The 17,765-nt window shown below is 44.5% G+C and overlaps 1 protein-coding gene across 4 annotated transcripts in view; it reads left to right on the top strand.

Moving 5' to 3' along the window:
• LOC139556583 (MAM domain-containing glycosylphosphatidylinositol anchor protein 2-like) overlaps positions 1-17,765 on the top strand; it is a 362,908-nt gene that overhangs the window by 331,670 nt on the left and 13,473 nt on the right. For all 4 annotated transcript variants that reach the window (XM_071370710.1, XM_071370711.1, XM_071370712.1 and 1 more), the window contains exon 15: positions 13,766-13,927. In XM_071370710.1, coding sequence (XP_071226811.1) covers positions 13,766-13,927 — 162 coding nt within the window. The remainder of the gene's footprint in view (positions 1-13,765; positions 13,928-17,765) is intronic.

Consider the following 17,765-nt stretch of genomic DNA (forward strand, 5'->3'; position numbering starts at 1 on the left):
CGCTCATGGCAGGCTGACGGCTCTGGACGCTCATGGCCACGGCGGCCTGGCGACCGCGGCGGCGGCTCTGGCGACCGCGGGGCGGCTGGCGACCGCGGTGGCGGCCGGCGTCCGTCGGTGGCGGCCGCAGATCCTGTCTGGTTGGCGGCTCTGGCAGATCCTGTCTGGTTGGCGGCTCTGGCAGATCCTGTCTGGTTGGCGGCTCTGGCAGATCCTGTCTGACGAATGGCTCTAGCGGCTCCTGACTGACTATCGGCTCTGACGGCTCGGGACAGACGGGCGGCTCTAATGGCTCGGGACAGACGGATGGCTCAGACGGCACTGGGCAGACGGATGGCTCAGATGGCGCTGGGGAGACGGATGGCTCAGATGGCGCTGGGGAGACGGATGGCTCAGATGGCGCTGGGGAGACGGATGGCTCAGATGGCGCTGGGGAGACGGATGGCTCAGATGGCGCTGGGGAGACGGATGGCTCAGATGGCGCTGGGGAGACGGATGGCTCTGGCCGGATAAGGCGCACTGTAGACCTGGTGCGTGGTGCCGGAACTGGAGGCACCGGGCTAAGGACACGCACCTTCATGCTAGTGCGGGGAGCAGGGACAGGGCACACTGGACTCTCAAAGCGTACTCTGTGCCTGGTGCGTGGTACCGGCACTGGTGGCACCGGGCTGAGTGCACGCACATCAGGACTAGTACGGGGAGAAGTAACAGTGTGTACCGGACTCAGGAGACGCACAGGTGGCTTAGTGCGTGGTGCCGGAACTGGAGGCACCGAACTGGATACACGCACCATAGGGAGAGTGCGTGGAGGAGGAACAGGGCTCTGGAAACGCACTGGAAGCCTGGTGCGTGGTGTAGGCACTGTTGGTACTGGACTGGGGCGGGGAGGTGGCGCCGGAAATACCGGACCGTGCAGGCGTACTGGCTCTCTTGAGCATTGAGCCTGCCCAACCTTACCTGGTTGAATGCTCCCGGTCGCCCGACCAGTGCGGGGAGGTGGAATAACCCGCACTGGGCTATGTAGGCGAACCGGGGAAACCATGCGTAAGGCAGGTGCCATGTATGCCGGCCCGAGGAGACGCACTGGAGACCAGACGCTTTGAGCCGGCCTCATGACACCTGGCTCAATGCCCAATCTAGCCCTACCAGTGCGGGGAGGTGGAATAACCCGCACCGGGCTATGCACACGTACAGGAGACACCGTGCGCTCTACTGCGTAACACGGTGTCTGCCCGTACTCCCGCTCTCCACGGTTAGCCTGAGAAGTGGGCGCAGGTCTCCTACCTGCCCTTGGCCCACTATCTCTTAGCCGCCCCCCCAAGAAATGTTTGGGTAGTACTCACGGGCTTTTCAGGCTTCCGTGCTAGACGCGTCCCCTCATAACACCGGTTCCTCTCTTGCGTTTCCTCCGCTCTCCGAGCTGCCTCCAGCTGTTCCCATGGGCAGCGATTCACTCCAATTTTAGCCCATGGTCCTTCTCCGTTAAATATTTGCTCCCAACTCCACGAGTCCTGTATACTTGCCCGTTGCTCGAAATTACGCTGCTTGGTTCTGGATTGGTGGGTGGTTCTGTACCGGCGTTCCTCCTCCTCTTCATCCGAAGAGGAGGAGCAGGGATTAAACCAAGGTGCAGCGCGTTGAAATGACATACTGAAGTTTATTTCAACAAGAACAAAATGAACTATACTTGAAATGATACAAAATAACAAAACGAAAGTAGACAGACTTAGAACGACGAACTTACATGAAACACGAAGAACGAACGAACAAGTACTTACTACAAAACAAACGAACGAACGAACGAACGAACGAACGAACGAACGAAACAGTCCCGTATGGTGCAAACATATACACAGACACAGGAGACAACCACCCACAAACAAACAGTGTGAACAGCTAACCTATATATGGTTCTCAATCAGAAGACAACGTCAAACACCTGTCTCTGATTGAGAACCATATAAGGCTGATTACAATAGACCTAAACATAGAAACACAAAACATAGAAATGCCCACCCACACTCACGCCCTGACCGACTAACACATACAAAACAACAGAAAATAGGTCAGGAACGTGACAGAAACACTAAATGTGAGGGTGTTCTTTGTTCAAATATACAGTATGCATGAAACGTACACTATGGAAAACATGCTTCACAGTCAGTCATAGTTCGTAGTAGAATAATGGATTGGCAAGAATTTGGCACCGTCAAATTTTAGAAGGTTAGTAGGAAAGTTTGGCTTGTCTTTTAAACCTCTTAAATGTATTCACTGAAAATGTAGTATTTGAAACTTAAACATTCATTTCCCAACTGCTTTTTCTATAATCCTGCAGACTCCTTATCATTCTCCAAACCTTATATTCCAATGCATCCAACGTTATGCATGCCCACCATGGTATTGGGCAGCTACTGACATTTGAGAACTCATCTGGTTTACAAAACAAACTCAAGCCATCTTATTGCAGAGCGCATTGTATACATTTTGCCCAGCTGTTTTTTAGAGAAGATTCAATTTCTAGGTATGCTATATGTGTAGGATATGCTGTGTTGGCTAATATGCATATTCTATGCAAAGTATTTGATTTAATGTTTCTTTACGCCTGCAACTAGTTACTTGAAATTAGTCATATAATCATGCCAAAACATGATTCAAAAATGGAATTCAGCAGGCAAATTTACATTTACAGTAGCTGGCTAGGATAGTCAAACCGTAACATTGGCTATCATTCAATAAATTGGCTAAGTGGTCAACAGAGTTACCTCTTCATTCTATCAATACAATTTGTATTGCATGCTGCAAATTTCAAGTGCACTCAAAAACAGATATTTATCTTATTTCAGACTTTGGGAGCTCATCACACAAATACAGAAATCAGCTCGAGTTTTAATAACAGCAGACAGAGTGTTGAAATATACTTTGTATGATAATGTGCAAGAATTGAATGTGCCAACATTTTTATAGTCATCATAACAATGTTTTACTGTCATATACAAAATATCAGCTCCTCCCTCGATGGGGATTGATTCGGCCCACCACCTAATACTGTAAAACGTTCTATTTTTGCATACAGAGAATGTGTCATGTGAAATTGCATTGTTACCCGCTATTCGTTGCATCCCCATATCTAATTAATCAGCTTTTGTCAAAACCGAAATGAGTATGACATCTGGTCATTTTTAGTATACTCGACTTTCAAAATGTCACATACTATAAAGCTTTCACAAGTATGGGTATTCGGACATGACCCCGGTGTCTTTTGGGAAATCTCAATTATACTCCTCGTGTCTTCTCTCCTTCTCGAAACCCATTGGAGGAGAAGGTCAGAGGGGAGGGACCTCTGGCTTTCTCATCCAATTGGTTTTGAGAAGGAGGTGAGAAGAGAGGAGTATGCAATTGAGATGCTCCCTTTCTCTTCCAGGTAGGCTATAGCAAACACACCTCTCCCCACCTGTTCGCCACTTCCTTCATTCCTACATTCTCGGGCGCTCTTTTTAGTCCACAATAGAGAGCAATAGTAATGGCGTCTGGGTTTGTGGAGGGGTTTTGGATAAACGCCGAATATAAGGTCTGTGATAAACACAGGCTTAGGAGATCTTATATGTTTTGTTCTATGAGATAATACTATGCTACAGACTCCAAATACACTGACAGAGATGCCAAAATACGCTTGTAGGGAGCAACTGTGTTGGCTGGATACAAGGTTGTCTTTTATGTGGTCAGGGTCCACTGAGTGAGCTTCATTGAGGACACCTGCTGTCGGGTGTGGCGTTATTAGGGAAAGGGTGTTGAAAATGGTTGACTTGACTGAACATAGACAGAGAGATATAATGTGTGGCTTTAGTTCAACAACAAACAGACATGCTTACTGTACATTAGCTTGGTGAATGGGACCTACCCACATGCAGGGTGTAGTCAATTTTAATTGGTTTAGGGCAGAACAAACGTGATTGGTTTCTAAAAAATCAAATCAAATCAAATCAAATTTATTAGTCACATACACATGGTTAGCAGATGTTAATGCGAGTGTAGCGAAATGCTTGTGCTTCTAGTTCCGACAATGCAGTAATAACAACAAGTAATCTAACCTAACAATTCCGCAACTACTACCTTATACACGCAAGTGTAAAGGGATAAAGAATATGTACATAAAGATATATGAATGAGTGATGGTACAGACGGCATAGGCAAGGTGCAGTAGATGGTATAGAGTACGGTATATACCTATGAGATGAGTACTGTAGGGTATGTAAACATAAAGTGGCATAGTTTAAAGTGGCTAGTGGTCCATGTATTACATAAGATGGCAAGATGCAGTAGATGATATAGAGTACAGTATATACATATACATAAGAGATGTGTAATGTAGGGTATGTAAACATTATATTAGGTGGCATTGTTTAAAGTGGCTGGTGGTACATTTTTACATAATTTCCATCAATTCCCATTTTTAAGGTGGCTGGAGCTGAGTCAGTTTGTTGGCAGCGGCCGCTAAATGTTAGTGGTGGCTGTTTAACAGTCTGATGGCCTTGAGATAGAAGCTGTTTTTCAGTCTCTCGGTCCCTGCTTGGATGCACCTGTACTGACCTCGCCTTCTGGATGATAGCGGGGTGAACAGGTAGTGGCTTGGGTGGTTGTTGTCCTTGATGATCTTTATGGCCTTCCTGTGACATCGGGTGGTGTAGGTGTCCTGGAGGGCAGGTAGTTTGCCCCGGGTGATGCGTTCTGCCGACCTCACTACCCTCTGGAGAGCCTTACGGTTGTGTGCGGAGCAGTTGCCGTACCAGGCGGTGATACAGCCCGACAGGATGCTCTCGATTGTGCATCTGTAGAAGTTTGTGAGTGCTTTTGGTGACAAGCCGAATTTCTTCAGCCTCCTGAGGTTGAAGAGGCGCTGCTGCGCCTTCTTCACAACGCTGTCTGTGTGGGTGGACCAATTCAGTTTGTCCGTGATGTGTACACCGAGGAACTTAAAACTTTCCACCTTCTCCACTACTGACCCGTCGATGTGGATAGGGGGGAGCTCCCTCTGCTGTTTCCTGAAGTCCACAATCATCTCCTTTGTTTTGTTGACGTTGAGTGTGAGGTTATTTTCCTGACACCACACTCCGAGGGCCCTCACCTCCTCCCTGTAGGCCGTCTCGTCGTTGTTGGTAATCAAGCCTACCACTGTAGTGTCGTCCGCAAACTTGATGATTGAGTTGGAGGCGTGCATGGCCACGCAGTCGTGGGTGAACAGGGAGTACAGGAGAGGGCTCAGAACGCACCCTTGTGGGGCCCCAGTGTTGAGGATCAGCGGGGTGGAGATGTTGTTACCTACCCTCACCACCTGGGGGCGGCCCGTCAGGAAGTCCAGGACCCAGTTGCACAGGGCGGGGTCGAGGCCCAGGGTCTCGAGCTTGATGACGAGTTTGGAGGGTACTATTTCACGAGCCTCTACCCCGGGTCCGGGATCACCCCCCACCCCCCCCACACACTGATTAGCATAGCTAGCATAGCTTCACAAGTAGATAGTAGCATCTAAATATCATTAAATCACAAGTCCAAGACACCAGATGAAAGATACACATCTTGTGAATAAAGCCACCATTTCAGATTTTTCAAATGTTTTACAGGGAAGACACAATATGTAAATCTATTAGCTAAACACGTTAGCAAAATACACCACTTTTCTAACTCCATCAGTTTCTTACTCCTTCAGGTGCTATCACCAATTCGGCTCAACTAAGATATTGATAGCCAATAACCTATAAAAAACCTCTTCAGATGACAGTCTGATAACATATTTATGGTATAGGATAGGTTTTGTTAGAAAAAAGTGCATATTTCAGGTAGAAATCACAGTTTACAATTGCACCGACCATCACAAATCGACTAGAATTACTAGATAGAGCAACGTGTATGACCAATTTACTCATCATAAAACATTTCATAAAAATAGACAAAGCATAGCAATGGAAAGACCCAGTTCTTGTGATTTCAGACCATATTTCAGATTTTCTAAGCGTTTTTCAGCGAAAACACAATAAATCGATAAGTTAGCATACCACATGTGCAAACGTTACCAGAGCATCGATTCCAGCCAAAGAGCGCTATAACGTAATCACCGCCAAAATATATTAATTTTTTCACTAACCTTCTCAGAATTCTTCCGATGACACTCCTGTAACATCATTTTACAATATACATATACAGTTTGTTCGAAAAGGTGCATATTTAGCCATACAAAACCGTGGTTACACAATAAAAATACTAGGAAATCAAGCCTCAATATGTCTGACGTCATCTATCAGAGTGATCTAGTTTAATTGAAAGCTAATCATATATTTGACTAAAAAATACAGGGTAGACAGGAATCGAAAGACAAATTAGTTCTTAATGCAACCGCTGATTTACATTTTTAAAATTATCCTTACTTTTCAATACAGGGTTCGCCAAGTGAAGCTATACCAAACAAAATGGCGAAATATGCGTTTAAAATATTTCGACAGAAACACGGTTTATCATATTAAATATTGCTTACTTTGAGCTGTTCTTCCATCATATTCTTGGGCAATGTATCCTTTCTATGTTATAAACGTCTTTTGGTCGATAGATGTCCTCTGTCCTTCGAAATGTCCACCACCAACGACCGACACCCCAAAACGTGTCCAAAGTTTCAGAGTGCACAACAAATAAATTCCTCAAAATCGCACTAAACGGATATAAATTGCTATAAAACGGTTCAAATTAACTACATTATGATGTTTTTAACAACTATAACGACTGAAAACATGACCGGAGAAATATTGCTGGTTAGACAACGATCTGGAACGAGGCAAGTCCGATGGCCTTCACGCTTCAGGCGCACGACGAGAAAGGGCGGTCCCTATACATTTTGGTCTTTTATAATGGCTGTGAATGTCCCATCGATTTCATTCAAAACGTGATGACGTACAGACACCCAGAGGAAGACGTAGGCAGTGTCGGTTTCTTCATAGCATTCACTGTCGCCTTAAAAACAGACTCCAGATCAGAGGTAAAAATTTCTGAAATCTGAACCCTGTCATGAAAAGTGCTGTAGAAATTGTTCTGTACCACTCAGAGACAAAATTCCAACTTCTATAGAAACTAGAAGGTGTTTTCTATCCAATAATAACAATAATATGCATATTGTACGATCAAGAATTTAGCACGAGGCAGTTTAATTTGGAGACCAAAATATGCTAATGCGGAACAGCACCCCCTATAGTTGCAAGAAGTTAAATGCTGAGCTGTAGTCGATGAACAGCATTCTCACATAGGTATTCCTCTTGTCCAGATGGGTTAGGGCAGTGTGCAGTGTGGTTGCGATTGCGTCGTCTGTGGCCCTATTGGGTCGGTAAGCAAATTGGAGTGGGTCTAGGGTGTCCGGTAGGGTGGAGGTGATATGGTCCTTGACTAGTCTCTCAAAGCACTTCATGATGACGGAAGTGAGTGCTACGGGGCGGTAGTCGTTTAGCTCAGTTACCTTAGCTTTCTTGGGAACAGGAACAATGGTGGCCCTCTTGAAGCATGTGGGAACAGCAGACTGGGCTAAGGATTGATTGAATATGTCCGTAAACACACCAGCCAGCTGGTCTGCGCATGCTCTGAGGACGCGGCTGGGAATGCCGTCTGGGCCTGCAGCCTTGCGAGGGTTAACACGTTTAAATGTTTTACTCACCTCGGCTGCAGTGAAGGAGAGCCCGCAGGTTTTGGTAGTGGGCCGTGTCAGTGGCACTGTATTATCCTCAAAGCGGGCAAAAAAGGTATTTAGCCTGTCTGGGAGCAAGACATCCTGATCCGCGATGGGGCTGCTTTTCTTTTTGTAATCCGTGATAGACTGTAGACCCTGCCACATACCCCTTGTGTCTGAGCTGTTGAATTGCGATTCAATTTTGTCTCTGTACTGGGACTTAGCCTGTTTGATAGCCTTGCGGAGAGAATAGCTACACTGTGTGTATTCGGTCATGTTTCCGGTCACCTTGCCCTGGTTAAAAGCAGTGGTTCGCGCTTTCAGTTTCACGCGAATGCTGCCGTTAATCCACGGTTTCTGGTTTGGGAATGTTTTAATCGTTGCTCTGGGTACGACATCGTCAATGCACTTCCTAATGAACTCGCTCACCGAATCTGCATATTCATCATTGTTGTTGTTGGACGCCGTGCGGAACATATTCCAATCCGCGTGATCAAAGCAGTCTTGAAGCGTGGATTCAGATTGGTCGGACCAGCGTTGAACAGACCTGAGCGCGGGAGCTTGTAGTTTTAATTTCTGTTTGTAGGCTGGAATCAACAAAATGGAGTCGTGGTCAGCTTTTCCGAAAGGAGGGCGGGGGAGGGCCTTATATGCGTCGCGGAAGTTAGTATAACAATGGTCCAGAGTTCTGCCAGCCCTGGTCGGACAATCGATGTGCTGATAGAATTTAGGGAGTTTTGTTTTTAGATTAGCCTTGTTAAAATCCCCAGCTACGATGAATGCAGCCTCAGGGTGTGTGGTTTCCAGTTTACAGAGAGTCAGATAGAGTTCGTTCAGGGCCATCGATGTGTCTGCTTGGGGGGGAATATATACGGCTGTGATTATGACCGAAGTGAATTCCCTTGGTAGATAATGCGGTCTACATTTGATTGTGTACATTTGAAAGTTCAATGGGCAAAGTTTGCCAGATGCACAACGTTTGAAAACATGTTTTGAACTGAGAATCTTGTAAATAAAACGTTTTGAAATCATTGTGTTACAGTAGTCAGACAAGTGTGACAATATCGCTAAGATACAACTGGTCTCCTGACTTGAAGCAAATAGTAAAATGTAGCAAGCTAGCAGCAACATGCTAAGCTAAGCATTTAGAAACCTCTTAGTTACTAATGTTAAATGAATACATAGAACTAGCTAGCTAGGTGTTGAACATACAAGTAAGTAATTTGCTTTATTGAAATGTTAAGTTGAATAAGCCATATGAACTTTAAAAAATGGGGATGACAGATATGCTGCCCCAGGGGCAACGGCAACGTAAGAAGCTAAGCTAAACAGAGCTAGTTGATTAGCAGATAGCTAACTCTTACTAATGTTGAGTCATAGAATAGAACTAGCTAGCTAGTTAGGTTTCAAATATACCTGTCACATGTGCTCCCTCTCCAGCCTCTAGGTCACCAGGCTGCTCATTATAGCGCACAACTGTCACCATCGTTACGCGCACCGGCGCATCATCAGACTCACCTCGACTCCATCACCTCCCTGATTACCTTCCCTATATATGTCACTCCCTTTGTTTCCTTCCCCAGGCGTTATTGTTTCTGTTCCAGTGTCATGTCTGTGCCGTGTTCGTGGTTTGTATTATGTTGCGTTTATTTATTAAAACACTCACTCCCTGAACTTACTTCCTGACTCTCAGCGCACATCGTTACATATTAACGCCTCACCTAAGGGAAGAAGCATTAGGGAGTGTTTTTTTGTGTCAGTGGGAATGAAGTCGGGTCCGGGAGCAGCTTCAGGCTCAGCCAGATCGCCAGGCTCCCCTGCCTCCGCCGGTTCGTCAGGCTCTCATGCCTCAGCCGGTCTGTCAGGTTCCAGCGCCCCAAGCCGGCGACAGGTTCCTGCGCATCAGCAAAGGACGCCCTTTGGTTGGCGTCCTGCGGCTGGAGCCGAACACGCCGGGGAGGGGGTACCGTTACGTATGCCCCCGCGCCTCAGCAGAGGTGACAGGTCCGCTCCTGATTGTCATTTTGGTTGTCAGCCTGCCCAGCTGGAACCGACAGGCTGGGGAGGGGGTACTGTCACGTGTGCTCCCTCTCCGGCCTCTAGGTCCCCAGGCTGCTCGTTATGGCGCACACCTGTCACCATCGTTACGTGCACCTGCGTGTCATCAGACTCACCTGGACTCCATCACCTCCCTGATTACCTTCCCTATATATGTCACTCCCTTTGGTTCCTTCCTCAGGCGTTATTGTTTCTGTTCCAGTGTCATGTCTGTGCGTTGTTCGTGTTTCGTATTATGTTGCGTTTAATTTAAACACTTACTCCCTGAACTTACTTACTGACTCTCAGCGCACATCATTACAATACCAGTAACTCAGCTCCTGCTTATTACAAATACTTAGTTGAATAAGGTACATAAACTTAAAAATTGGAATGGACTGTTAAAATGCTAAACTGAACTAGCTGGCTAAGCAGCTCTTACTAATGTTGAATCGTAAAATTGAGGTAGGTCTCAAATATGCCAGTACATGAAAAAAATAAGCAAAAATAAGTGGTAAGAGATGAAACTGGAATGCACTGTTTAAATGCTGCTCCAGGGGTCTTCATGTTAGTCTGGGTAAAGATAACCATAGGATAGAATTTAGATAAGTGCATTACTTTTTGTATTACCTAGTGTGCTTGAAGTCTGCTCTTGGGGCACCAAGTGATCTTGACCCCAAATAAAATGTCTGCCCCTGGTGCAGCATAAAGTCTGTTCTAATTGTTGTGTTTATAAAACAAATATGAACCTTTTCACACGTACCAACAAACGTGTGTGATATTTCTACAGTGGTCCCTGCAGTGTACGTGTAGCGTGGTTCGTTCTGCGTTGTGTGTTTTCAATTAGGACGCTGCCACAACTGACGGTCTGCTCGTTGAACTCTTTTTATTTGCCCTGCACACAGAGACAACACACATGTTACCCTTGGCGCAGTCACAGCTCTCGGGCACCTTGCTAGCCGAGGGTCAGGCAAAAGAGCGCCAAAAGGAATTAACAGGTGCTGCGTGCACACACTCGCTGCACAACAGCATATACAAGTAAAACTATACAGAACATAATTCTGACAAAATAAAAGACATACCTGCACACGAAGAGACAACACACATGTTACCCTTGGCGCAGTCACAGCTCTCGGGCACCTGCGCGAGCACATGGACACTCACTCAACCACTGTCACAAGTACTCACAAGTTACAACAGATACCCCAGTCAGTGAGCTCTGTGAAACTTGTTAACATAAATTCCTACACTGTCCACACTATAACAAACTTATGGTTGCAAAACAGTACATTGTATAACCTTATGACGGTTGTATATTAAACCGTTTCGGAGCCAAGGACAACATACCTTGCTAGCCGAGGGTCAGGCAAAAGAGAACGATAAAGGGGTATGGGAATACAGATAACCCGCGATGGGCCAAACCAAAATATACAAAACTTTTACAATCACATGTATGTACAATATTGGTATGAAAAAGTGTTTGTACACCAAATAAAAACATTAGCTATGCAGCTGTAATTAAATAAAAAATACACTGAATTATTATTATTATTATATATTATTTATATTATATATATATTATATATATTATATTATATAATATTATATTATCCAGAACGCCGCAGCCCGTCTGGTGTTCAACTTTCCCAAGTTCTCTCACGTCACCCCGCTCCTCCGCTCTCTCCACTGGCTTCCAGTTGAAGCTCGCATCCGCTACAAGACCATGGTGCTTGCCTACGGAGCTGTGAGGGGAACGGCACCTCCGTACCTTCAGGCTCTGATCAGGCCCTACACCCAAACAAGGGCACTGCGTTCATCCACCTCTGGCCTGCTCGCCTCCCTACCTCTGAGGAAGTACAGTTCCCGCTCAGCCCAGTCAAAACTGTTCGCTGCTCTGGCACCCCAATGGTGGAACAAACTCCCTCACGACGCCAGGTCAGCGGAGTCAATCACCACCTTCCGGAGACACCTGAAACCCCACCTCTTTAAGGAATACCTAGGATAGGATAAAGTAATCCTTCTAACCCCCCCCCCCCCCCCCCTTAAAAGAGTTAGATGCACTATTGTAAAGTGGTTGTTCCACTGGATATCATAAGGTGAATGCACCAATTTGTAAGTCGCTCTGGATAAGAGCGTCTGCTAAATGACTTAAATGTAAATGTAAAATTATCAAATTATTAACATCCCCTCTTGACCTGGCCTATTTGAATTGGTCCTTGTGTGCAATTTGGGGCTTAATCTAGGGGAACAACATCACACTGCTACATACGCTCAAACCAGTTTGATTATAACGCGTATTTGCAGTGTACGCTCAAACCAGTTTGATTAGAACGCGTATTTACAATGTCCAGTTTCGATTGACGCAACAGTCAGCGTTTGAGCTGGTCACAATGTTTTTTTCACAGAAACACTTTGCACAAACACAGTCCTTGCAAAGTTATGTCCTGAATGTGAGCAGTTTATTATTGGATGGAATGTTCAGACATTCACATAAGTAGCGACAGCATAACACAATTCTCATCCATACCGGAAAATGTAGGTTGCATTTGTCCTCGTGCTAACAGAGGAAAGTTTGGCGTAACAGAAGCGGTCATATTTAGATATTTATTACTATTTATAACTCATCACATCACTGATCTAAATAATTGAGTAAAACACTTTCTAGAAATCAGTAGTAATCCGACGATGGATAGTTTGTGCACGCCGCCATGTTTGTTTTTTCGCGTCAATTGAAGATAAGAGGAGACCAGATGAGTTTGGTCTGTTTACAGTATACATGCTGAAGGGGTTGTGTTGTCTATGATTATTCACTTCCCTTCATTCACTTCCGGAGGTTTACTCAAAAGATGAGTGAATCATTCCTTCACCTCATTATAACATATTTGTTCTGACAGATGCAAAATGCATTGTATAATGTCAACAAACATTATAAAACTAAAACTTGTAAGAAAATTATTTGAAATTGACAAGTTGAAACATAGCCTATAGATAATGAACAGGCAGCGAGTGTTAACTGTCCCGTTGCTTAACGATCACATTTCAGAACAGTGAGTGCGTTCTGACATCATGTGCATAAAACAACTCATGCTAGGGCGACCGTTCGAGACATTTGGAACTGACATGTGAAAAGGTTAATTGACCTACTGGCAGATTTGAGACCTAACTTGCTAGCTGTTTTTATTTTTCTAATTTAAAATGAACACACTTTTGGGATAGTCCATCTGTATATGCTCTACAGACTATCTACTAACCTTAACCCTTATCCTAACCCTAGTCCTAACTCCAAGCATAACCTTACCAAGCAGTTGCTTATCAACAGATAGTCAGTTGCGTATTAACAGATAGTTTGCTGATATTATGACCATCTGTAGAGCATCTCCAGATGGACTATCCAAATAAAGTGTGCCCGTTTGGAGGTAGCTCTCTGCTCAGAAAAGTTACATTTAGCTTAGCATTTTACGTGTATGCCCCTGGGACAGCATAACTGTTAGCTGACTTACTTGTATATTTGACACCTAGCTTGTTAGCTCTATTTATTAATTCAACATGAGTAGCTAAGAGGTTGGTGCTTAGCTAGCTAGCGCTGATTAGCTTAGTATGTTGCAGCTAGCTTGCTACGTTTTACTCTTTGCTTCAAGTCAGAAGACCAGTTGTATCTTAGAGATATTGTCACAATTGTCTGACTACTGGAACACAATAATGATTTCAAAACATTACAACTTGTAACTCAAAGTTTTATTTACAATATTCTCAGTTCAAACTTTGTTTTCAGAAGTTGTGAATCTGTTAAACCTTTTAGAAACCAGTCGAATTTGTTCTTCCCTAAACCCATTCAGATTCTTTCTGCATGTAGAACAAAGTTGACTACACGTTCTGTCAATCTGCTACTATCTCCCAAGAGAGCATGCCTGTTTTACATGAACCTCCCCCTATACAGAACACCAATATATATAACATGCGGGAGTAATCTTTGGCGTGTAGTAAACAACCTTGTTATTTGGTGTATTGTGTTGTGTTCTCCCCACACTACAGGTTTCTACATGTACATCGAGACGTCCCGGCCTCGGAAGGAGGGTGAGGTGGCGAGGCTGGTCAGTCCCTTCTTCAACGTGGTGCCCAAGAACCCGTATGGCATCGCCAACCCCCCAGCATACTGCTTCAGTTTCTTCTTCCACATGTACGGCAAACACATTGGTAAGAAGGACATTTGTCTTTTCCCCTCCAACACAAAACATCAAGAAACAAACTAAGGACATGTTCCTGTCACCGATATATTAATTCTCTGTATTCTCTCCTCAATACATTGATCATAAGAGCTTCCCTCTAGTGGGGAGGCAGGTAGCCTAGTGGTTAGAGCGTTGGGCCAGTCACCGAAAGGTTGCTGGATCAAATCCCCGAGCTGACAAGGTAAAAATCTGTCGTTCTACCCCTGAACAAGGCAGTTAACCCACTGTTCCCCGGTAGGCCGTCATTGTAAATAAGACTTTGTTCTTAACTGACTTGCCTAGTTAAAAAAAAAAAAAAACATTTAGTGACTTCTATTGAGATTAGAAAGAAATAATCTCATAGCAACATGTTGTAATCATCCGTATTAGATAAATTATGAGGTCCTTAATTTTGCTTGATGGGTCTATTTCGAAATGCACTAGCTCGGGCAAAGCAAACATTAGCTCAAATACAGGTTGCTACATGTGGTGGTGTAGATCAGCATGTTATTTGTGAAACATGTTCTGAATCAGATGGCCTACTCTAAAGTCTTTGTCTAAATGTAACATCTATTCAAAACAGTGACCAAAACTTCAGTTCCTAACCTGTCATAACTCCTACCTGGCTTTTTCATTTGTTGTCATGCTAAACAACACCAACCTTAGAATTAGAATAAGCATTCTATGTCTATGATTCCAACAGTTCACCCAATTGTATTGAGCTATATTGCAAGTAAAATTGTGATATTGGTTTGAAAAAGCACAACTAGATTTTTTGCCCATATCATGCAGCCCCAAACATTTGGTGGCACAGAAAGAAAGGAGAAGGGATATCTTCTTCATGAGATGTGCTTCAAAAGTAAGTAGGATTCATATACTGTAGGTCCAATGTAGACTATATCTCAATCAATTAAAAAAATAAAAATAATAAAAATTCTGGTGCTCCTAAATTGTATGTGATGCTCCTGATTTTTTTTTTTAAATTAGTAACACTAGTGCTACCAATTAAATGTTTCAATGAAGAGCCCTGACCACAGTATTTTTGTTTATTATTGTGATTTCTTATAAACTGTGATGATGTGGTTTCAGAGAGCGAGCGTTTATCTGAAAGCATCCCTGTCTACAACCATTTCCTCTCTCCCAGTGAAGAGGCACTCTGCTACTAATGCTCTGCTCCCAGACTCTCCTCACACTGGACCCAATCAGTGTGTGTGTGTGTGTGTGTGTGCGTGCATGCCTGCGTGTGTGTGAGTCGAGAGTAAGATTGGATATCTGGCAGTGAAGCCAGCTAGTACCAGCAAGTATCCTCTCCCCAGCTTGTACACTCCAGTGTGTGTGCATGCGTGCATCTGCATTTATGAGTGTGTGTGTGTGTGTATATAACTCCACGGTGAAGACTATCAGTCCACCAGAGAGTAGTATACAGTACTACAGCAGCTTAGGAACAGCAGGGGAGGGAGGAACGGAATAGGACTAGAGATGTCCCTGGTCTCCCCTCTACTGATAATAGCGTAGGGTACCTCACCTCTTACATTGCCTTCTCATTGTCTCTGAGTGTCGCCAAGGTAGACTGCAGAAATAAATATGTTTGCTGTGAAGAGCTCTAAAGCGAATGCCATCGCTGTGTAAGACAACTGCTGGTGAAACAACATTGCACTGCACCAATCACTTAAGCGAGGGAACTGAGACTGAGGGAGCTAGCTAGCTACTGTACCATCCATCTGACAAAGGGCTGAGCTAGAGATAGCATCAAGATGAGCGATGTGGTTGATTTAGCTACAGACATATGTGCGTACACACACACACACAGTGCATTAAGAAAATATTCAGACCCCTTGACTTTTTCCACATTTTGTTATGTTACAGCCTTATTCTAAAATTGATTAAATCGTTTTTTCCCCCCTCATCAATATACACACAATACCCCATAATGACAAAGCAAAAACAGGTTTAGAATTTTTTACAAATGTATTAAAAATACAAAAAACAGAGACCAGACTTCCTCTCACTCTTGCATTCCCTTAGGCCATCAATTTGAATGGTTTGGGCGATAAGGGAGTCAAGATCCACCGGCAATTCCCAATCAGCTAGCTCATCCTTTACCTCCTCAGATAATCGATGCAAAAAAGATTCCCCGAATGTTGCTCCGGAGGAGGTAAGTGGGGTTCTCGGGGAGCCAGGATAGGCTATACAAACTCACCACAGATAGAGAAAAATTACTGGGTGATTGGGTTTTTCAGAGGTGGCAGGCAGCCTCTGAGCTAACTCCCTGATTTGCTCCATAATAGCCTTTAACCCATGGTCGTGGCATTCCGTCAAGGACTTGAGCCCTTCCAAAAGGCCTTGTACCAACTCCTCATGTCTCCTAATGGTGGCTCCCTGCAGGGAGACAGTGTGGCGGAGCTGGTCCAAGTTTGCTGGGTCTGTCATGGCCAGTTCGTACTATCAAGGCACAAGACGAGACACAGAGGGCAGATGGTTGGAGTCTTACAATGTTTATTAATCCAAAGGGGTAGGCAAGAGAATGGTTGTGGACAGGCAAAAAGGTCAAAAATAGATCAGAGTCCAGGAGGTACAGAGTGGCAGACAGGCTCGTGGTCAAGGCAGGCAGAATGGTCAGGCAGGTGGGTACAAAGTCCAGAAACAGGCAAGGGTCAAAACCGGGAGGACTAGAAAGAGGAGAATGCAAAAAGCAAGAGAACAGGAAAAACGCTGGTTGACTTGGAAACATACAAGACGAACTGGCACAGAGAGACAGGAAACACAGGGATAAATACACTGGGGAAAATCAGCGACACCTGGAGGGGGTGGAGACAATCACAAGGACAGGTGAAACAGATCAGGGCGTGACATCATCAAGGAAAAGGGTGGTTACTTTGAGGAATCTCAAATATAACATATATTTTGTTTTGTTTAACACTTTTTTGTTTACTACATGATTCCATATGTGTTATTTCATAGTTTTGATGTCTTCAATATTATTGTACAATGTAGAAAAAATAAAGAAAAACCCTGGACTGAGTAGGTGTGTCCAAACTTTTGACTGGTACTGTAACTATTCAGACCCTTTAGTCAGTACTTTGTTGAAGCACCTTTGGCAGCGATTACAGCCTCAAATCTTCTTGGGTATGACACTACAAACTTGGCACACCTGTATTTGTGCAGTTTCTCCCATTCGTCTCTGCATATCCTCTCAAGCTCTGTCAGGCTGGATGGGGAGCGTTGCTGCACAGATATTTTCAGGTCTCTCCAGAGATATTAGATCGGGTTTAATTCCGGGCTCTGTATGGGCCACTCAGGGACTTGTGGCGAAGCCACTCCTGCGTTGTCTTGGCTGTGTGCTTAGGGTTGTTGTCCTGTTGGATGGTGAACCTTCGCCCCAGTCTGAAGTTCTAAGCAGTCTGGAGAAGGTTTTCATCAAGGATCAATCTGTACCTTGCGTCGTTCATCTTTCCCTTGATCCTGACTAGTCTCCCAGTCCCTGCCACTGAAAAACATCCCCACAGCATGATGCTGCCACCACCATGCTTCACCGTCGGGATAGTGCCAGGTTTCCTCCAGATGTGATGCTTGGCAATCAGGCTAAGAGTTCAATCTTCGTTTCATCAGACCAGGGAATCTTGTTTCTCATGGTCTGACAGTCCTTCAGGTGCCTTTCCAAATCATCTCCAATCAATTGAATTTACCACAGGTGGGTTTCAATCAAGTTGTAGAAACATCTCAAGGATGATCAATGGGAACAGGATGCACCTGAGCTCAATTTCAAGTCTCATAGGAAAGGGTCTGAATACTTATGTAAATAAGGTATTTCTGTTTATTATTTTTAA

The sequence above is a fragment of the Salvelinus alpinus genome, chromosome 27, assembly GCF_045679555.1.
Source record: "Salvelinus alpinus chromosome 27, SLU_Salpinus.1, whole genome shotgun sequence".
Classification (NCBI taxonomy): Eukaryota; Metazoa; Chordata; class Actinopteri; order Salmoniformes; family Salmonidae; genus Salvelinus; species Salvelinus alpinus.